Below are 22363 nucleotides of genomic sequence, written 5' to 3'. Positions count from 1 at the left end.
GTGCTGCCTTATAAGAGGAAAGATACGATGAAGATTTTGACAGGAGCTTATCTTGGATTATCTAAGTGGGCCCTACATCTAATAAAGAGTGTCCTGAAGAGACACAGAGAGCAGACACACTCAGGAGGCACTGTGACCATGGCAGAGACAGGCGTGATGCCACAAGTCAAGGATGCTAACAGCTATTCAAAGAACAAACTGATCCCTACAGCCTCGAGAGGGAGGCTGGCCCTGCCAATACTTTGGTTTTGAACTTCTTTTTTTTAATTTTTAAAAATTTATTTATTTGTCTTTTTAGGGCCGCACACGCGGCACATGGAGATTCCCAGGCTAAGGGTCTAATTGGAGCTGCAGCCGCCAGCCAGATCCGAGCTGCACCTGTGAGCTACACCACAGCTCATGGCACTGCTGGATCTTTAACCCACTGAGTGAGGCCAGGGATTGAACCTGCGTCCTCATGGATGCTAGTCAGATTGGTTTCCACTGAGCCAAGATGGGAACTGCAGTTTTGAACTTCTAAGAGCCCCTCGATGAAAGAATAATTTTCTGCTACTCTAGGATTCCCAGTTAGTGTTATTACGGAAATTGATATAATCTCATTCTTTGGTGTCTAATTGATCACAAAAATCCTGTTGATTTCAAGTGCAAAATAGCTCTGGCTTTTCCTCCCTTGTTCATCTCCACTATCTGGTCTAGGTCCATTCTGCCATCTCTCTCTCTTTTTTGTATGGCTGGATCCATGGCATATGGAAATTCCCAGGCCAGGGACTGAAACTGAGCCATGGTTGCGACCGATGCCACAGCTGTGGCAATGCTGGATCCCTTTCCGGGATGGAACCCTCAATTCCACATCGACCTGAACTGCTGCAGTCAGATTCTTAGCCCACTGCACCGCATTGGGCGCTCCCCTCACTGCAATCTCTTGAACCATGGCAGGGGTCTCCCTTCCTCCAGGCTTCCCCTGATCACCATTCTTACACTCAGGGCATTCTCCACAGTGTTTTCACTACCTATAACCACAGGGATCATTCTAGAATGTGATAGATATTCTTATAGATCTCTAAATAGATCTCCCCTATCCAGAGATCTCAAAAGCCCTCTGTTGCTTTTAATGGCACCAAGAGTCTTCCTCCATTTGGTATACCAGCCCCTCCCAGGCTGCTTTTAACCTTCTTTCCAGCCTGTTTTCTCACTCTGTCTGTCCCATCATGCACAGTGTGCTCTCATCTCACAAATCGTTGCAATTTCATCGTGATGTGCTCGTTGGAACACCTGCTTTTTAAGAAAATAACCTTAGTTTTGAGGCAATTATAGATTCCTGTGCAGCGGTAAGGAACAGTACAATGCTGGATCCTTAACCCACTGAGCAAGGCCAGGGATCGAACCTGCACCCTCATGGATACTGGGGGCGGGGGCTGTTACCACTGAGGCACAACCAAACTCCCAGGTTTGTTCCTTTTTGTCACTGGGTAGTATTCTATCCTGTGCCTTTTTATGGCATCATCCCCAATTTTCTCCACCTAAGAGCCACTCATCTTTTAACATCGGATTCGAATCCACTTGCAGCAGTTGTTATATATTATTGCAATTTTCTGTTATACACTCAGCTTACACTGTCCTCTCTGGAATCTTCTTCTTCCCACAGTCAGTGCTCCCCATCCTCAAAGTGACTTACAGTAGCCTTGTTGGTGCAGGGTAACCATGCCCTCTGGTTACATTGAACAGGGGTGGGCACTGCTTCACTCTAGCAGGGCCAGCGAGTGCCTCCCTCAGGGAATCTAGGGTTGGACTGAGATTCCCATCCTTTCAAAAACCAAATTTTTTTTTTTTTTTTTTTTTGAGTAGCTTAAAAACTCAAAGCTGGAGTTCCCATCGTGGTTCAGTGGTTTAGGAATCTGACTATCATCCATGAGGACGCAGGTTCGATCTCTGGCCTCACTCAGTGGGTTAAGGATCAGCGTTGCTGTGAGCTGTGGTGTAGGTCACAAATATGACTCAGATCTGGTGTGGCTCTGGCTGTGGCCAGTGGCTACAGCTCCGATTGGACCCCTAGCTTGGCAACCTCCATATGCTGCAGGTGCGGCCCTAAAAAAAGACAGGGAAAAAAAAAAAGATGCCCATTTTTTTTTTTTTTTTTTTTTTTTTTTTGGAGTAGAGTAGCTTGAAAACTCAGAGCTGGAGTTCCTGTTGTGACTCAGTGGAAACAAATCTGACTAGGATCCAAGAGAACATAAGTTTGATCCCTGGCCTCGCTCAGTAGGTTAAGGATCTGGTGTTGCCATGAGCTACGGTGTAGGCCAGTGGCTACAGCTCCAATTCGACCTCTAGCCTGCGAACCTCCATATGCCGCAGAGTGTGGCCCTAAAAAGACAAAACAAAACAAAACAAAAACCTCAGAGCTATTGGCAGCAACCAGATTATATCATGTGGGCTGGGAGGCAGGGAGTCAGCCTGTCGTGAAAAAGCAGCTTAGACGCAGAGGCAGAGGAGCAGGGTAGGAGATAGCAGGGGATGCTGCTCTGTGTCACCACCTCTTCCTTCAGCCTGAAGGGCTGGGGGTCTTGAAGCCTGGGGCTCTGACATGCCCCTATATCCTTAGGACCACCACCGTCCCTCCCTTCAAAGCTCACATGAGCTTGTTAGATGTGATTCCACTAGATTGTCGCGTCTTTCAGGACAGAAACTGCCTTCTTAAAGGCTCGTACTTTGGCTTAAAAGTTCTTTGTATTCTGGAGCTGCCTCTCCACCCCTCTTTATAGAGACCCTCAGGATACCCTCCCCATTTTGTTCTGTCACTTCTCTCAGCCTTTTCCAAAGCACGCTTTTTTTTTTTTTTTTTTTTTTTGTCTTTTTGCCATTTCTTGGGCCTCTCCCGTGGCATGTGGAGGTTCCCAGGCTAGGGGTCGAATCAGAGCTGAAGCCGCTGGCCTACACCACAGCCACAGCAACGCCAGATCTGAGCCGCGTCTGTGACCTACACCACAGCTCATGGCAACGCTGGATCCTTAACCCACTAAGCAAGTCCAGGGATCGAACCTACGTTTCTCATGGATGCTAGTCAGACTCATTTCTGCTGAGACACAACAGGAACTCCTCACTTAGTATGTTTTCAATGTTCCTCCATGTTATATGACTTATTATCAGTACTTCATTCCTTTTTATTGCCAAATAATATCCCATCGTGTGGCTATACTGTATTTACCCATTCACCAACTGATGGCCATTTGGACCGTTTCCACTTGTAGCAAATTATTTTTCTACATTTCAACTTATTCATCTATAAAAATGGGAGTTAATAGCTGTCTGTTTCAAAGGATTACTGAAAGGACACATGGAATATATGAAATACATTCTAGACTATAAAGCACTGTATACATGTAAAGACATTATTTTAATATTTATAGGAGAGCACTGGGGTCAGTGTAACTTCCCTGAGCTTGTGGCCCACTGTTGGTTAACTCAGGGGAATTATGTTCGTATCTCTTCCGTTTTGATCTCTATGTTGAGTCCATTTTGCTTTTCTCCCTAGGTAATGGACTGCATCGTTTAGCCACAGCCTATCATCTCATTAACATTTGTTGCTAGGAGACCAGGTTAGAGAATGCTTAGCTCAGTGCAATCCGCAGCCATTGTAGAAAATCACTTGAATTACGGGAGAAGGATATTTAAACATCTAGGCAGTTCCATTTCACCCCAATTTCCAGCAAGCTGAGGGGGAAAAGGGCTGAAGCTACAGGTGTTCTTCGGGCCTGAGGTTTACCCAATCTCTTGCCAACTCCCCCTTCTTTGATTTCGGGTCAGCTTTCCTTTACCACTCTTTCATCTTCATGTGTGTGTGCCAGGGTGACTTTTTTCCTACTCCTTAGCAAGTAAGGGTGCTGAGGTAATGCAAAAACATTTTAATATTAGAAAAGAAGAAATGACTTAGGAAGGAAAACTTGTTGCCATACTAAGTACAAAGATTCTAACATCCAGTTCAGATATAGATACCTTTTGGCTCCCACAACCTATTTCTGGCAGGCATTTTACGGCTTTAAAATCTGTGGGTGCCAACGGGCATGGAGGGGAAAGGCTGGGGCGATGACTAGATTATATAAGAATGACTGTTTCCTTTACCACTAGTAGCTGCCTGCAGCATAATTTCCCCTTCAAAGCCTTGGTAAGAGCAGCTGGGGATAATGAACAGTGGTTAAAGATGCTTTGTTTTACATCCAGCAAAAAGGATCATTAACACCTCAACTGTTTTTTCACCAAGCCTGTGGAAGGGCTCCTGCTGCTGCTGATAATCGCAGTAACCCTCGGGGCAGCAGGGGCAAAGGGGTGGGTAATTCACCAGAAAATGGTATTCACTGATTCGGATTATGTGCACCACTGCTCCTTTCCATTCATGTGCTTAATTAAGAGCTGACTAGTACAAAATAAATGAAACTGCAGTTCTTCGCTGGAACTATCTGGGGAGCACGGAGATGCTGCAGGGAGGATGGGCATCCGCCAGAAAAACTGCCTTGCCGTCTCCCCATCATATCTCTAGTCTAGAGCTTGTCTTCATGTCACATCTGATTCTTCAGGGGCAAAGGCTTTTGGGTGCAAGAGACATCTCGTGAAATGGAGGAGGAGGAGGAGAGTTTCATCTTCATTTTATCCAAGGGGAAATTAAGGTGAGGCGCTGGGATAGGACAACACAGCCGGGCTCGGGCTAACTCCAGTCATGTCAGGGAAAACCCCAGAAGGAATAGAGAGCTGGAGTTGGCTCGACCACTTTCACGATATCGTGTGTCTCATCAGTCAAAAGTTTCTTTAAAAGTCTCTCATTTCGGGGAGTTCCTGTCGTGGCACAGTGGTTAACGAATCCGACTAGGAACCATGAGGTTGCAGGTTCGGTCCCTGCCCTTGCTCAGTGGGTTAACGATCCGGCATTGCCGTGAGCTATGGTGCAGGTTGCAGGTGCAGCTAGGATCCCGCGTTGCTGTGGCTCTGGCGTAGGCTGGAGGCTACAGCTCCGATTAAAAAAAAAAAAAAAAGCCTCTCATTGTGACTTTTCTCTATAGCTGGTTGGACTACCTGGGAGTCATTTTCATTGGTTCAGTCGCTGGGGTGGAGAAAATGGAATGGCTTTCTTACAGTTCAATTAGGAAATGAGATGGAAGGAACTGAACTGAATTTAGTTCACAAAAGGTGCCCTTTCGAAATGTATAGAAAGTGGGGTTTCGTGGTGGCCTAGCAGTTAAGAACTCAGCAGTTGTCACTGCCGTGGCGTGGGTTTGATCTGTGGCCCCAGGAACTTCTTCGTCATCATCGTCACCCCTCTTTCCACCCCAAGATAACGACCAGGACATTCTTGCTGACTAGTTAAGACAGGGGAAGAGAAATCACTGGTAGGGTCTCTCATTCCCACAATCCTTTCGACTATACTTTCCCCAGAAGCTTAAAAATTAAAAAAAAAAAAAAAAATTACCCATAAACTCAAGGTTTATTTTAAATTACCAAAATCCCTGAAGTAAATTAGGACTAGTTTATTTTTAATATTAAAGCAATTAATAGTTCCATTATTCTGACTTACCCATATTCAAACTCACCTGCTCAGAAACTTACAAACCCATACAGTTTCTAACAAGTCCTACTAACCATTAAGAAAGGATTTACAATAAAAGTTATGTGCACAGGAAATACTTGAGTAGAAAATGCCAAGCAGAGGTATCCAGAGAGAAAGAAGACTTTCTGTGACTGAAATAATATTTCATGTCCATGGTTCAGAAATAAGACGCTTCTGCTGAGAGCTGTGAAATCAAGATGAGAAACCTCTGGTACCCACACTAGCTATCTGAGTTCCCCGCCATGCTATTTTTGGTTAGTCTAATGCAATCAATTGGAGGAAGAGGCCTGAGGAGAAGAAATTCTCAACCTCAGTCCCAGGATTGGGACTGAGGACTGAGTCCAAACACACTCAGAGCCTGACCTTGGGTGACAGTGGGACAACTTGGAAAACTACTCACTTAGTACTCAAGCTAGGTCTGGTGTGAAGAGCCGAGTCAGCTCCACGCCAGGGCTCTTATCCTGGAGACCCTGGGAAGAATGGGCGCTTTAGGCGCGAGGCTGACATAGCCAGAGCTTTGTGATTTAAAAGGTAGTGAGCTTCATGGTTTCAAAGGTAGTAACCCACAAGGATGGAGGTTAGAGCCCTTAACACTATGCTTCAGCTAATCAACATTGATTCCACCTACAGGGCAGCAGGACTAAGTAAATCCTTAATAATTCAGGTTAGGCAGAATCTTGGGTCATAACTCATAATAGAAGCTAAAGGTTCTACTCTATACAATCCATGAACAGTATAGATCCTAAAGGCTGGGACACTTATAGAGTGTGGCAGAACACGTGGTCTTCAAAGATCTGCTTCTCTTTTGCTGGGAAGTACTTGTCACAAATTGGACAATTCAAAGAAGGGCTCTGCACATCCTGCTCCAAAGTGTGATTAAAAATGTCATCACCAAAGTCTGATTTGCAGGTGGGGCATTTCTTGATGGAGAGCTGGGAGGAAAAGCAGAGAGGTCAGTCCAAATGTACACTACATGCGGCAGAGACCGTGTCTGATTTTCTACTGTATCCCCAGCACCTAGCATAATGCTTGGAGAAGGTAGGTGATCAAGAAATAGAGGATGAAGCAACAAATTTACACTTGGAGATACTCACTGGAGCTTCCTCTATCTCCAGGCCTGAAAGGACAGAGTATTGCCTGCAAGGCGCATACCTTGTTTGGCTACCTGCCTGGTTCATATCTCCTCCCCAGTCCTGCTACCAAACTCAACTCTCAGGTGGAAATCTTGAGCAGAAAGCTGATGCATGGACTGTGCTTTCTTCTCCCCACCCCCACAGTCTCACTCAGCTCTCAGCACCGACCCAACTGATCCAGCTGACTTCTGGAGTTCCCACAATGGATGGAACAGGATGGAGCAGGAAGGGCAATTTTCTCAAAGATCTGATGTGGGCAATAATCTCCTGAATCAAATACTTACCAGGCTGGGAGCAGAACTTTCTTGGATACCTGGGGGTAACAGAAAAGATTTCGATGAAAAAAATACCATCCACAGAATGCATTCTCTAATTGTGTTCTAGCAGCTATTTTCTGTGACCCTAATTATTGTTCCCCTTCTGATTTTTTTCTTTCTTTCTTTTTTTTTTTGCTTTTTAGGTCCATGCCTGAGGCATATGGAAATTCCCAGGCTAAGGCCAGCTACAGCTGCTGGCCCACACCACAGACACAGTAACGTGGGATCCAAGCTGCGTCTTTGACCTACACCACAGATGACAGCAACGCCGGATCCTTAACCCACTGAAAGAGGCCAGGAATTGAACCCACACCCCCATGGATCCTAGTCAGGTTTGTTAATCACTGAGCCACAAAGGGAATGCCCCCTTCTGATTCTTTAATCGCTCGTATATGCCATTTGTTTCCATAGAGGGGATCTAGGTCAGTAATAGAAAGAAAAGAGGAAAAAATAATGAGGTGGCATTTTCAGTGGCCCTTATGTAATCAGAAAAAAACAATAAACCTATTTTCAGTGTGGAGAAAATGAGATTTTAATGAAAACAGTAACAATTTAACAAGGAAATAGTCTGAGAATAGCTTTTAAGACCAAATCCAGGCAAACCATTATTTTTCAAATGAAAGGCTTTAAAAATATTTTTAAGGAAAAATAAACTTGTACCCCTGCCTGTTGCAAAGATCTGATTGTGACTGTTAAGAGAACGTGGTTGCTTTAAACTGTCCCCCCAAAACAAATGATGTTTCATACCGCTCTGGGAGACAAAAAAGGAGGGGAGTTCCCTGTTTGGCAGGGACATTTGACCCTGGGTCTTTGAATGACAATGCTGGTTGTCACCCCCCATTTCCTGTCCTCCAAACCACCCAGAGGTCTCTGTGGGGCACAGGCCATCAGGGTGGCTGCCTTCCAGCCCAGCCTGGGCAGCAGAGCCTGCCTCTCGTGCTTCCATTTCAAAATCTTAATTAGCTTTCTTGGCTTTAGATGTGTATATCTTCCACACAGAGACATTTCTCTGATTTATATATTTGGAATATAGCCACGGGACTCAATTTGTGTCTGCTGCCTCTAGGCGAATGATCTGATTTGCGTCTTCTAGATTCAGATTTATTTCTCAATTAACACTTCTTGCCTGGCAATCTTTCTGTTGGATACTCAGCTTCTGCCCAGCAAGTCTTAACAATGAGGCTGGTCTTAATTAGCATCTCAGATAAAAAAAATGTAGTGGGGATAAGGGATGCAGGCAGGGGCCGTCCAGCTCAAAAGGCAAAGTCGTCTTACCAGAGTATGGGTTTCCATAGACGAGTCCTGGGCTTCGTCTTGCACCTCCTGGATTTGAAGTAGGTGCTTGATACGGCAGAGAGTCATGATCCAGACCCATGTAACTCAGCAGTCTGCTGTTCTCCCTCTTCAAAAGCTAGGGATGGAGTATTTACAGAGACATGTTGAAAGACAACAACAAAGAATGGCCACCAGGACTGACCGGGGATGCCCATTACAGACAGTTCCCAATTCACAACGTGGCACTGGAGAAGCCCAAGAAGCGGTAAACCACAATTCTTCAAAAGGAGAAGCAGCAGCCCCAATAGTCCAGAGGTCTGCGTTCTTAATATCTGAATTTAAATATACATTGAATTTTGTTTAGAATTAATGCAAAAAGGAACTTAACAACCTTAAATGCACAGCAAGTGAAGGGGGTTACAAAGGTTGTGTGGATATGTGAGAGTGGCAGGAGCTATATGAAGATCGAAACTGTTGTACATTATTGAGAGCAGAATATTAGTGTCCTTCCTAGAACAATTTCCTACACAATGTGAATATTCATCTGATAACATTCCCCTTCTTCATGTTGTATCCCATCAAATGGATATGCCAACAGAGAGTGAGAGAGAGGAAGCAAGGGACGGAGGAAATTTGAGAAAGAATGAAAGAGAACAAGCTACAGAGGGGAGAGACAACATTTAAAGTTCTGAGAAGAAAGAGAAATCAGTAAACTTCCCCTTAACATCTTCTTTCTTTTTCTTTTTGTTTGTCATGGTGTACAGCAACTTGATGTAGGATCTCAGTTCCCAGACCAGGGACTGAAACCAGGCTGCAATGGTGAAAGCACTGACTCCTAATCACTAGACCACCAGGGAACTCCCTCCTCGTAACATCTTAAGATGGCTTTATTATAATTCTTAAGCTTCCAAATATCAGATTTTTTGGTTGCTGTTGCAAGTCGTGCGTACTCTTCCTCTCCCTCTTCTGCCCCCCCCCTGCCACGTCATCAGACTATTTCAAGGTCAAGGTCCACTTAACTAAATCAAGAGCATGAGAATGACAGGGCCAGAAAAAGATCTCGAAGTCCCTCTGCAGAACTGAAACACACTGGCATACGTGACACAGTCCAAAGTAGAAATGATCACTTGGAGGCACAGTCCAGAGGGTGATGGAGAGGACAGAGATGGACAACGGCTGGAGATGCAGATCAGAGGAGTAGCTGGAATGCATGGACACGGACTCTGTGACGCTAGCAAGGGCCTGAGAACGACGCGGAGGTCAACCTTTTTATTTGCTGCCGTCAGCCTCGCTCGATCAATAATAACTTGTGTTTCACACTCAGCAGAAGAAAAATACTGGGTGGATGAATGAATGAACTGACGAATGAATGAAGGCAGAGTATTCGTTTGGGGCCTACCATGGGTCCAGCACTGGTACAGACCACCACTTCTGCTCCGGGTTTGGCAGTAGAGAAAAAGAAAAGAGTTGTGCTGAAGGAAAGAGGTCCCTGAGCTAGCATAAAAATGATGTAGGAGCAGACAACGCTTATAATAGCGGTGAAGTTAAAAGCAAAAACAATAAGTTAGACCTGCATAAAGGCTGTTCCTTAGAAGCTGCCTACTGCCAGGCCAAACAAGCTTCAGTTATAGAACGAAGCGTGGGTTTTGCGGTAGATGAGGAAACCAGATTAAATGGACTCTTTGTTTAGGAAGCAACTGTCTCCAACGTCCCAGAAAGGGCTCCCTTCTTTAACTTTTTGTCTTATCACCACGTCTCTGGGCCGCCCTGCTCCTTCCCCTGAAAACCCTGGGGTTTTCTCCCCTTCTACAAACTTACATCGTTTTCTTTTTCCATTCTCTCTTTCTCTTTCTGCAGAGTACTATATATAATCTTGTTCTCACTCAGTTTTTTCGACAGGTCAAAGTTCTGGTCCTGTCCCAAAAAAAAAAAAAAAAAAAAAAAAAATAGGATTACGATCACACACTGTAGCCTGGATCCCAGGGGGGCTCAAACAAGGAGATGGTAGAGGACCTGGCTTTCCAGAGTGGCGGGGTGGGTTGGGGAGGGGAGAGGGAACAGGGCTGGGGAGGAATGGTACCATGGAGGGGAGGCTGCCTTACACAGATGGCACTAAACAAAATGCCTGAAGGCTTGGGCTGGCATCAGGATGCCGTTTCTCTGGGGCTCGGCGGGGAGTAAGGGCCCAAAGAGAGAAAAAGTTAGCTTGGGGGGAACCTCAAGACTGACCTAGCAGAATTAGGGATAAATGGAGCTTTGTTTAACCCCACCCAACCATGGAAACAATCATCTTTTGTTTTTTGTTTTTTCTTTTCTAGGGCCACCCCGACAGCACATAGAGGTTCCCAGGCTAGGGGTCTAATCAGAGCTGTAGCCGCCAGCCTACGAGGGATCCGAGCGGCGTCTGCGACCTACACCACAGCTCACGGCAATGCTGGGTCCTTAACCCACTGAACGAGGCCAGGGATCGAACCCACAGCCTCTGGGTTCCTAGTTGGATTCGTCAACCACTGCGCCACAACAGGAACTCCCTCATCTTTGTTTTGAATAAACATCTCACTCAGTGCAGCGTGAAGCACTGAGGTAGGCTGGTGTGAGGACAGGCATCTGGACTCAAGTTACACTGAGGAAGAAGACACTCTGGAAAGAGTTTATGCAAGGCTACGAGGCCCCCGGACCGGGGGGTCCTGGGCTTTCCTGGTGTGATGGGTTCACCCGGCAGTTTCATGGACCCCAAACTCATAGGCATATGCTTCAGGAATTCCCCGTCTCCTACCTACATACATACACAAGCGCATGGCTCACAAAAACACTTAAGCTAATCCTACTAGTTGTGGGTTGTCTTTTATTTGAATGCTGGTGCCCAAACTGCTGTGCGCTTCTAGCCGACCCTGAGGTAGTAATGCGAGGGGGGGGCTACCCGATGACAGTGCTGACTGCAGGCTCCTGGCTCCCCATCCCCAGTGGCTCCTGCTGGCTCTTCTGGTCCTGCTTCACTTCCTCAAAAGGCAGAAATAAGAAAGGACTCTGAGTCTGCAGAGAAACTGGCTCAAGGCTTACAAAAACCTTCCCTGAGACCCATGGTTGAGCTGGGGGTCTCCAGGGTGGTTCCTGGCCTCATACTCCACCCCTCCTCTTTTTTTTTTTTTTTTTTTGCTTTTTAGGACCAAACCCTCGGCATATGGAGGTTCCCAGGCTAGGGGTCGAATTGGAGCTATAGCCGCTGGCCTACGCCACAGCCACAGCAACTCGGGATCTGAGCCGAGTCTGCGACCTACACCACAGCTCACGGCAATGCTGGGTCCTTAACCCACTGACTGAGGCCAGGGCTTGAACCTGCAACCTCATGGTTCCTAGTTGGATTGGTCTTCACTTCGACATGATGGGAACTCCCACCCCTCCTCTATATAGCAGAAAGATAAATCCACTTAACAAGGGCGTACAATCTCTGGGTTTGATCTAGGAACCACAAACCTTCACACCCCTTGCTTCTGGGCCCCGCATCTCTGTCACCTACCCGTGCGGCAGCCCTGAGTTGCCTGATCTGTTTGTGGAGCCGTTGACACTCTTTGTACTTCTCTAAGAAACAGGCTTTCCCGGCCTCTACCTTTGCCTTTAGGCGTTCCACCTCTTGTACTAACTGCTCCTCCACTGCGATTTTCTTGTTCTTAGGCTCCTGAAGCATAAGATACATAGTCTTCAGAGTTAGGGGCCTTTGGGATGTGTGAGGAATAAAGAAGTACTATCAGACAGCTGGAGGAGCTCCGGGGTCTTGAAAAGTATCCCATGAAAACCAAGGAAACCCATACTTGCCACAAGGAGGTTCAAACCTTTGCATGGCTGTAGATTATTTAAAACAGTAATTTCTTTGCTGCATCAGAGGTCACAAACTCAAAAGTGTCAACAAGGGCCTGGTGAGTAATGGAATGAAGGAGAGGAATGCAAAGAAACAGTGAGAACAGCAGCCACATGGAGAACGCGTGGCCCATCTAAAGGGTGCAGCAGCCACAGGGAGCTCTAGATACTGCTACCTGGTGGGAGTGTTGGCGCAAATGCTGCCAGAGCCTCTGATTTTTAGAGAAGCTGGAAATACATTTTTTTTTGGCCAGTGTACAGTGGCTTGATGTGGGATCTCACTTCCCAGACCAGGATTGAACCTGGGCTGCAGCAGTGAAAGTGCAGAGTCCTAACCACTAGACCACCAGGGAACTCCCTACAATTTTTATTTTATTTTATCTCATTTCATTTTTTGCTTTTTTAGGGCCATACCTGTGGCACATGGAAGTTCCCAGTCTAGGGGTTGAATTGGAGCTGTAGCTGCCAGCCTAGGCCACAGCCACAGCAATGCAGGATATGAGCCACATCTTTGACCAACACCACAGCTCACCGCAACACAGGATCCTGAACCCACTGAGTGAGGCCAGGGATCGAACCCGAGTCCTCATGAATCCTAGTGAGGTTCATTGCCCCTGAGCCAGGACGGGAACTCTCCCTACAATTTTTGTTTGTTTGTCTTTTTAGAGCTGCACCCGCCAGCATATGGAGGTTCCCAGGCTAGGGGTCAAATCGGGGCTGTAGCTGCTGGCCTACACCATAGCCACAGCAACGTGGGATCTGAGCCAAATCTGTGACCTACAGCACAGCTCACAGCAACGCTGTATCCTTAATCCACTGAGCAAAGTCAGGGATTGAAACTTCGTCCTCATAGATGATTGTTGGCTTCGTTAACTGCTGAGCCACGACGGGAACTCCCTACAATTTTTTTTTAAGTGGGAAATATTTCCATGTTTAAGTGCTGGTAACCAATTCAAGTTTAAAAAAAACACCATCTAGGCCAAAGAAAACATTTCTGTGGGCTATTCTTAACCTATGAGTTGCTGATTTTCAAACACTGTTGGATCTATTCTTTATTCTATCATGCTAAAATACACAGTATTTTATGTAATATAGTACGTACTCAGTACTTGGTTGAATAATGATTGAATGAATGAATGATGCATTTATGAAATGAGTTACATTCCCAATAGCTAAATATTCTTCACACCTTGGGATTGCTCATGTCCTTACAAGAGTTCAGAAAATGGGGTTTCTAGGCACGTGTCATCACCAGGAGGCCTCTTTTCCAACAACATATTACAGGAAGTTATTAGTCAATTAGGCTTTCATTTCTATATTACATAGCTCAGAATAATTTAAAATGATGATAATTGCTAACATTATATTAATTATAAAAAAATTTATTTTGACTACTGTAATGTTTTATAATTGCAGAGCTCATTTTATAATAATTAATTTGGCCGACCCACAATAATCCTTTTTATTTCTTTTTACGGCCAGCACGTGGAAGTTCCCAGGCCAGGGGTTGATCGGAGCTGTAGCTGCTAGCCCATAACCACAGGCATAGCAGCACTGGATCCAAGTTGCATCTGTGACCTATGCTGCAGCTATGGCAACATGGGATCCTTAACCCACCGAGGAAGGCCAGGGTTCAAACCTGCATCCTCACAGAGACTATGTCAGGTTCTTAACCCACTGAGTCACAATGAGAATTCCCCCATGATACTCCTTTAAGAAGGGGGCAGCAACTGTTCTGTGTGATTCCTAGCCCAAGCCTTCTATTTCCTACAACTTGTTATGGAGTTTACCTTCCAATATGCCTGTATCTTTCATCACACATTAGAAATGCCCATCTCTCCTAAACAGTTTGTAAATGGCAGATGCCCTGTCCCTTTGAGTAGAGACGAAAAAGTCCAGCGGTAAGTGCTATTCTAATGGGTGTTATTTAACCTTTCAGTCACTTGAAAGACACCCTATCCCTTCCTTCCTTGCCTTTTTTTTTTTTTTTTTTTTTTTTTAGGGCTGCACTTGTGGCATATGGAGGTTCCCAGGCTACGGGTCCAATCCAAGCTACAGCTGCTGGCCTATGCCACTGCCACAGCCACAGCCACATCAGATCTGAGTTGCGTCTGTGACCTACGCTGCAGCTCATGGCAACACCAGATCCTTAACCCACTGAGCCGACGCCAGGGATCGAACCTGCAACCTCATGGTTCCTAGTCAGATTCATTTCTGCTGCGCCACGACAGGATCCCTCATCCCTCCCTTTCTTTAGGCTCCCTCCCACATAGCCATCCAAAGACAGACATGCCGTTAACTCCTGTTGTTTCTTCGCTGCAGTAGTTCTCTGCTGCTTCATCTCCTCCACTGTCTGCTCGAGCGTCTTCTGGTGCGCCCTCTGTGTGAAAACAGATTTCAGTACCACTGCTGGGAAAACATACACATGCACACGCGCACACACACACGTGCGCATGTGCACTGGGGAAGGGCCTGGTAAGCTAATGAGCAAGTAGAATGCAGAGAGAGAAGCAAGTCTTCTCTTATTAGGGAAAAACTGTGAAATACCTCACTTCAGATGGCTTCCTCTGAGACCCTTCCCAGAGCCAGCGATATCCAGATGTGCAATATAGAATGGCTACATATACATATTTTTTATGAATGCCTAAAAATATTATTTTCTTCCATGACTCTACCTGTTCAGTTAAATTGAGAAAGAGTTGCCCATTTTCTTTTTTCAGCTGTTCCACCTGCTCCGTCTTCTCTTGAACTCTCTGAACAAGCTTCTCCATTTCTTTCTCCTGAGTTGATAGCTGGGCCTAAAGCAAAAACAGTGAATATAACCAAGACATAAAATAAAGAAAACTAAATAGGAACCATGCTTTTAAATGTACAGGAACAGGGAGTTCCCATCATGGCTCAGTGGTTAACGAATCCGACTAGGAACCATGAGGTTGTGGGTTCGATCCCTGCCCTTGCTCAGTGGGCTAAGGATCTGGCGTTGCTGTGAGCTGTGGGGTAGGTCGCAGATGCGGCTCAGATCCCGCATTGCTGTGGCTCTGGTGTAGGCCGGTGGCTATAGCTCTGATTCGACCCCTAGCCTGGGAATCTCCATATGCCGTGGGAGTGGCTCAAGAAATGGCAAAAAGACAAAAAATAAAATAAAAATAAAAAATAAAAAATAAAAATAAAAATAAATGTACAGGAACAGAGAAGGGTGTGTTCCCCAGCAACTCCCAACTGGCAAATATCTCTCAGAACTTCTGCACTCTTCAGCTCTACCTATACCCTGAGAATCTGACTCAGGAGTTCCCATTGTGGCACACTGGAAATGAATCTGACTAATAACCATAAGGTTTCAGGTTTGATCCCTGGCCTCACTCAGTGGGTTAAGGACCTGGTGTTGCCGTGAGCTGTGGTGTAGGTCACAGACACGGCTCGGATCCCTCGTGGCTGTGGCTGTGGTGTAGGCCAGCAGCTGTAGCTCCCATTGGACCCACAGCCTGGCAACCTCCATATGCAGCAGGTGTGGCCCTAAAAAGCAAACAAAACAAACAACCAACCTGACTCAACTGAATAAAATTTGATAAACCACCCTTTAAAGCCCTTCTTTATGGCACGGCTTCGAATTATGAGAGCAATTCTGTTGCTACCTGCTTTATGTTCCAGAGTTTTAATTTTAATTAATTAATTAATTAATTTCTTTTTAGGGCTGCAGCTGCAACATATGGAAGTTCCTGGGCTAGGGGTCCAACTGGAGCTGCAGCTGCCAGCCTATGCCACAGCTACAGCAACGCCAAATTTGAGCCACCTCTGTGGCTTATGCCTCAGCTCACAGCAATGCCAGATCCTCTACCCACTGATCAAGTCCAGGATCATCCTCAGGGATACTAGCTGGATTCTTGATCCACTGAACCACCATGGGAGCTCCCCATTCCAGGCTTTTTGCTTGAAAAGATTTTGTAGTTCAAAGAGGTAAGTGGAGTTCTCCCTTGGCTCAGTGGGTTAAAAATTTAGTGCTGCCACTACTGTGACTCAGGTCACAGCTATGGTTCGGGTTTGATCCCCGGCCTGGGAACTCCCACATGCCTTGAGCACAGCCAAAAAAAAAAAAAAAAAAAAAGAGAGAGAGAGAAGTGCAAAAGGGTGTGGGGGCCAAGAATGGAAAACACTCTTTGACACCATAGTCTGATGCTCTGAATGGGCCACTATGAGAGGCACTTACTACAATGAACTGAGTCTCCCTGGGCCACCAGAGTGGAGTGGTGGCAAGGCTAAGAAAATATACCTTGGCAAAGGCTTGGCATTACTTACCTGAAGCTGATCCACTCTGACTCCCATCCTCTCATTCTCTGAGGACATCTTCTGGCTTTGTTCTTTCAGTCTGTGGAGGTATACAGGTGACTAAGTGAAAAATATGCTAACATCAGATCAGCTCCCCCAGACCTTAAACAATTTTTTTTTCCTTTTCGCCATTTTTTGGGCTGTTCCTGCGGCATATGGAGGTTGCCAGGCTAGGGGTCGAATTGGAGCTGTTGCCGCCGGCCTACACCACAGCCACAGCAATGCAGGGTCTGAGCCTCGTCTGGGACGTACACCACAGCTCATGGCAACGCCAGATCCTTAACCTTAACCCACTGAGCAAGGCCAGGGATCGAACCCACAACCTCATGGTTCCTAGTCGGATTCCTTAACCCTTGAGCCACAACAGGAACTCCAGACCTTAAACTATTTATTTATTTATTTATTTATTTATTTATTTTGTCTTTTGTTGTTGTTGTTGCTATTTCTTGGGCCGATCCCGCGGCATATGGAGGTTCCCAGGCTAGGGGTTGAATTGGAGCTGTAGCCACCGGCCTACGCCAGAGCCACAGCAACGTGGGATCCGAGCCACATCTGCAGCCTACACCACAGCTCACGGCAACGCCGGATCCTTAACCCACTGAGCAAGGGCAGGGACCGAACCCGCAACCTCATGGTTCCTAGTTGGATTCGTTAACCACTGCGCCACGACGGGAACTCCAGACCTTAAACAATTTAATGCTGTCCTGGACCTAAGCCTAGAGCGTTATTTTAAAATCCACTAGTCTCTTCTTCAATCCTCTTTTGGCTTCCTGACCTTAAACTGCAAGTGTTCAATAGAGTTTCCCTCATGGCACAGCAGAAATGAATCCAACTAGGAACCACGAGGTTCCAGGTTCAATCCCTGGCCTTGCTCAGTGGGTTAAGGATCTGGCATTGTTGTGAGCTGTGGTGTAGGTCGCAGACACGGCTTGGATCTGATGTTGCTGTGGCTGTGGTGTAGGCCAGCAGCTGTAGCTCTGATTGGACCCCTAGCCTGGGAACCTCCATATGCCGCAGGTGTGGCCCTAAGAAGCCAAAAAAAAAAAAAAAAAAAACGCCACCAAAACCTTAACGTTAATACTTGAATTCAGGTCATTGGTCCTTTCCATGCTGATACTAATTCTCTAACCCTAGAAGCAAAGAGCTCATCATTCAAAGAGGGAGAATCATACCTACCATTTTCATAATGGGAAGACTGTTTTCTTTTTCTTTTTTTGGGGGGGCACACCCACAGCATATGGAGGTTCCAAGGCGAGGTTGAATCAGAGCTGTAGCTGCTGGCCTACATCACAGCCGCAGCAACGCCCGATCCGAGCCTCGTCTGCAACCTACACCACAGCTCATGGCAATGCCAGATGGTTAACCCAATGAGTGAGGCCAGGGATCAAACCCACAACCTCATGGATACAGTCAGGTTCGTTAACCACTGAGCCAGGACAGGAACTCCAGGAAGACTGTTTTCTAACAAATCCTAGAAGTCAAATCTGACCCTACCTAAGGGTGTTTATAACACAGCAGTTCTTCCCATCTGAGAATCATACTTACTGAAGTAGCTCTGTCTTCCAAGAGTCCTTCTGCTCTTTCATTGTCTCTTCCAACTTCTTACTGATGCTCTTTAGGGTTTCTAGCTCCTCCTGTTGGTTGAAACGTCAAAGGGATGGACATTTCTAAGATAGTGTTTAGCATCTCATGAAGCCAACAAATATTTGTTGAGCACTTATTGTATGTCAGGATAGCAGGACACAGCAGTGAACAAAATAGCCAAGCAAAAGGATTTCCATATTTAAATGTTCTTTTTTTTGGGTCTCTTTGTCTTTTCTAGGGTCAAACCCGAGGCATATGGAGATTCCCAGACTAGGGGTCGAATAGGAGCTATAGCTGCCAGCCTACACCAAGCAACTCCGGATCAGAGCTGCATCTGTGACCTCACCACAGCTCACGGCAATGCGGGATCCTTAACCCACTGAGCGAGGTCAGGGATCGAACCTGCAACCTCATGGTTCCTAATCAGATTTGTTAACCACTTAGCCACGAGAGGAACTCCTAAATGTTCTTAACATGCTCTTTCCCCATTAAAAGCACATCTACCTTAATTTCCCTTCTACTGGAGCTTATATTTGTCCATTAATTCATTTAACAAATATTTAATGAGTGTCTATCTCACACCAGATTCCATTATGGTACTGCAAACACAGCAGGGGACAAAATAAAGTTGCTTTTCTCCTAGAAAAGTGCTGTCCAATAAATTCATGAGAGCCGCAAAATTTAAAACTAAGCCACAAAAATTAAAAAAATTTTAGTAGCCACATTAGAAAAAGTAAAAAGAAGCAGATGAAATTAATTTTACTAATAGTATACGTATTTAATCTAATATATCTAAAATATCATTTCAATATGTAAACAATAAAAAGGAAGTATCTAAAATACTAAAACCTGTGCTGGATAGTAGCATAAAGGAGTGAGATCACAAGAAAAACAGACAACGGTGCTGGATAGGAGGCACCATCAATTCCGATCTCCGTTCTCCAAGTTCACCTTTAACTGGCAGCCGTACCTGCTTCTTTTGGAGCTCGGCCTGCAGGTCTGAGTTCTGCTTCTGGAGGCTGACACAGCTGTCCTTCAGCTCCTTGTTCTCTTTGCGCAGCTCCTTGTTGTGCTGCTCAATCTCTTCCACCTCACCCTACAAAGGAGCGTTTCCATAAACTCATATTTGGCCCTTCATAGCTTGATGGATATTCAAGTCCCTCTAGCAGAAAGGTCCCAAGGGTTGGGATGGTGAGGTTCTAGCTGAGTCCCACTCAGTACCCCAAGGGGAAGCAGCCCTCAGTATGCAGGGAAGGGGGTAAGAGGTATGTCTGCGCATCTGCAGCACTGAGCCTGCCATCACCAAGAAAGAAAAATAAACAAAGTGAAGGCCACAAAAAGTTAAAAGGGAGAAATGACAGAAGAATGTTTTGTTTTGTTTGTTTTAGGGTTGCCCCTGTGGCAATATGGAGGTTCCCAGGCTAGGGATTCAGTCGGAGCTACAGCTGCCAGCCTACACCACAGCCAGAGCAATACCAGATCTGAGCTGCGTCTGCAACCTATACCACAGCTCATGGCAAGGCCGTATCCTTAACCCACTGATCATGGCCAGGGATCAAACCTGTGTCCTCATGGATACCAGTCAGATTTGTTTCTGCTGAGCTATGAAAGGAACTCCAGTTTTTGCTTGCAAATGCTTAGACTTGGGACAGGACAGGGTTTTAATTGATTCTGTACCTTATCCCGAGTGCCTACCACAGTGCTGGACAGAAGCAGGTGTCCAATTAAATAACCTTGTAAGTGAATGAATCTACTTTTCTTTCTGTGTTTTTTTTTTTTGTTTGTTTGTTTTTTTTTTTTGTCTTTCTGTCTTTTCCAGGGCTGCTCCTGCTGCATGTGGAGGTTCCCAGGCTAGGGATCTAATCGGAGGTGTAGCCACCAGCCTACGCCAGAGCCACAGCAACGCCAGATCCGAGCCGCATCTGCAACCTACACCACAGCTCACGGCAACACTGGATCCTTAACCCACTGAGCGAGGCCAGGGATTGAACCCCCAACCTCATGGTTCCTAGTTGGACTCGTTTCCACTGCACCACAACAGTAACTCCTGAATCTACTTTTCAAATGACAGGCTCAGGGGCAGAACTGCGAGACATACAAAGAATTTTTGGTGTGTCTCTCCTCAAAGGAGCTTATAAAATTTACTGAGGTGATAAGATGTGCAGATGACAAAAATTAAGTAACCGGAAAAGTTAAGGGGATAACTGAGTGCCAACTGAGTTACAGAAGCTTTAGGAAAAGGAGAAATCACTTATCGTTATAATTCTTGCTAACTTTCTTAAGGCATTCCCTTAGGAATGGTGGGTTTGAATGGGTACTGTATAAAAATTTCCCAACGGTATCTATTAGACATTCAATAAAGGCTTACTGACTAAAATTCCACCCTCTCCTGGAACTGCAATTGAGATGTTTACAGACCTGAGTGGTGACAACCAGGATGTCCTCCTCATTTTCTGGACGGAACTGGAAAGGGATACTTGCTCCCCGGACCACACCATCCTGATCCACATAGCAGAACTGGTAATACTCATCATCCTTGGGCAGGTAATAAGCTGAAAACAGAACACAGTGTTTAATTAAAAAAAGTCTATTTAGAAAAAAATAAAAATCTGAAAGTCTCTTATCTACCTCAGAAAGCTCTAGCTCAAGGGAATTAAGTTATCTTGGCTGCTGTCTTCCGGACCTTTTTTTTTTTTTTGGCTTTTTAGGGCTGCACCTGCAGCATATGGAAGTTTCCAGGCTAGGGGTCGAATCGGAGCTGTAGCTACTGCCCTACGACACAGCTCATGGCAATGCCACTGAACGAGGGCAGGGATTGAACCTGCATCCTCATGGATGCTAGTCAGATTCATTTCCACTGAGTCACAACGGGAACTCCTTCAAGACTTTTGATCCAGTATTTTTCTCACCTTTGAACTGGACTTCCTGCTGTTTGGCTGCTTCACTGTTCAGGTCAGTGGGCAATGTAACCCACATGAAGGTGTAATACTCACGGGTTGTCTTCCACCCCACCTGCAATGACAAGAGGCTCTTGTTCAGCATCTGAAAGTGCTCTGGGGACCATCCTTATTTGGGCTCTGTCTTCTTAAATTGCATTTTTTATTTGTTAGGTTGCAAGTACAAGAAGTTCATTATAAGATCTACCAACCATGGATCAAATCTGTTTTGATTTGTTTTCCCCACCCACGACATGTAGAAGTTCCTGGGCCAGGGACTGAACCCTCGCCACAGCAGTGACCATGCCAGGTCCTTAATCCACTAGGCCACCAGGGAACTCCCAAATCTTGTTTTCCGACTTACGATAACTATGTATACAACTGAAAATTGGTATGTACACACACAGTCCAAATTACTTGTCTTAGAAGGAAACAAAAACTGGCCACTCAATGCCCAGCTCAAGAATTCCAAAAATGTCATCTCTAAGTCAGACACAGAACGGAGAGTGCCTGGGAAAAAAGTTGTGGGACTGTGAACCTTGATCTCAATATCTTCTTATGATGATGTTCTTGGGGTTTTTTGTTTTGTTTTGTTTTGTTTGGCTTTTTAGGGCGGAACCTGTGACATACGGAAGTTCCCAGGCTAGGAGTCAAATCAGAGCCTACATCACAGCTCACGGTAATGCCAGATCCTTAACCCACAGAGTGAGGCCAGGGATCAAACCTGCGTCCTCATGGATACTAGTCAGGTTCGTTACCACTGAGCTGATGGGAACTCCTTTCTTTTCTTTTCTTTTTTTTGGGAACTTAATCAGAAAGCACCGCTGATCTGCCCACTCTGTTGCTTTGTCCTCTCCTGTGTCTGATTCTGTCTTGTCACCGAACTGGTTACACCACTGCATTTAAAAAATGCGTTTGTAAAATAACGTGTGTGTCTGGGTTGGATGGGTAAGAACGTGCTTAGATTATGAGGCCCCAGGTGAGTGAGTCCAGCCGATAGCGTTTTTCTTCCTTCAGTGTTTTTCTTAGCGATGTTTCATGAGGGCTTGGCGGTGATAAAGAAAACCACCACAGTCTGGCAGTCAGAAAGGCCTCTTCTAGGCATGGAATGCAGTCAGTCCGAAGATGTAAGGATACTGTAAATACGCCTCAGAGCAGAGAGCTGGCCGAGCGGAAAACAGTCTCGTTAAATGTGAGGCGGGGGTCAAGGATGGCTCAAACCGTATCTGGAAGAAAAGAGCACACTGGAGAATAGACAGGGAGCCAACTGTGTCTTCAAGGAGAGAATACTCAGCAACTAAGAAGGAAAATTACATTTATTGCCAGATTTTGACCCTTGCCTGAGCC

General features: G+C 45.7%; 1 protein-coding gene across 1 annotated transcript in view; it reads right to left on the bottom strand.

Moving 5' to 3' along the window:
• CALCOCO2 (calcium binding and coiled-coil domain 2) overlaps window positions 5452-22363 on the bottom strand; it is a 30223-nt gene continuing 13311 nt past the window's right edge. The window contains exons 3-13 of the mRNA XM_003131552.4: window positions 20990-21092; window positions 20499-20632; window positions 19051-19176; window positions 18042-18130; window positions 16467-16536; window positions 14849-14971; window positions 14467-14553; window positions 10137-10232; window positions 8319-8454; window positions 7011-7039; window positions 5452-6525 (exon numbers count right to left, since the gene is read on the bottom strand). Coding sequence (XP_003131600.1) covers window positions 6352-6525; window positions 7011-7039; window positions 8319-8454; window positions 10137-10232; window positions 14467-14553; window positions 14849-14971; window positions 16467-16536; window positions 18042-18130; window positions 19051-19176; window positions 20499-20632; window positions 20990-21092 — 1167 coding nt within the window. The 3' untranslated portion in view covers window positions 5452-6351. The remainder of the gene's footprint in view (window positions 6526-7010; window positions 7040-8318; window positions 8455-10136; window positions 10233-14466; window positions 14554-14848; window positions 14972-16466; window positions 16537-18041; window positions 18131-19050; window positions 19177-20498; window positions 20633-20989; window positions 21093-22363) is intronic.

The sequence above is a fragment of the Sus scrofa genome, chromosome 12 (genome assembly GCF_000003025.6).
Source record: "Sus scrofa isolate TJ Tabasco breed Duroc chromosome 12, Sscrofa11.1, whole genome shotgun sequence".
NCBI lineage: Eukaryota > Metazoa > Chordata > Mammalia > Artiodactyla > Suidae > Sus > Sus scrofa.
This window is presented reverse-complemented; position numbering and strand designations above follow the sequence as displayed.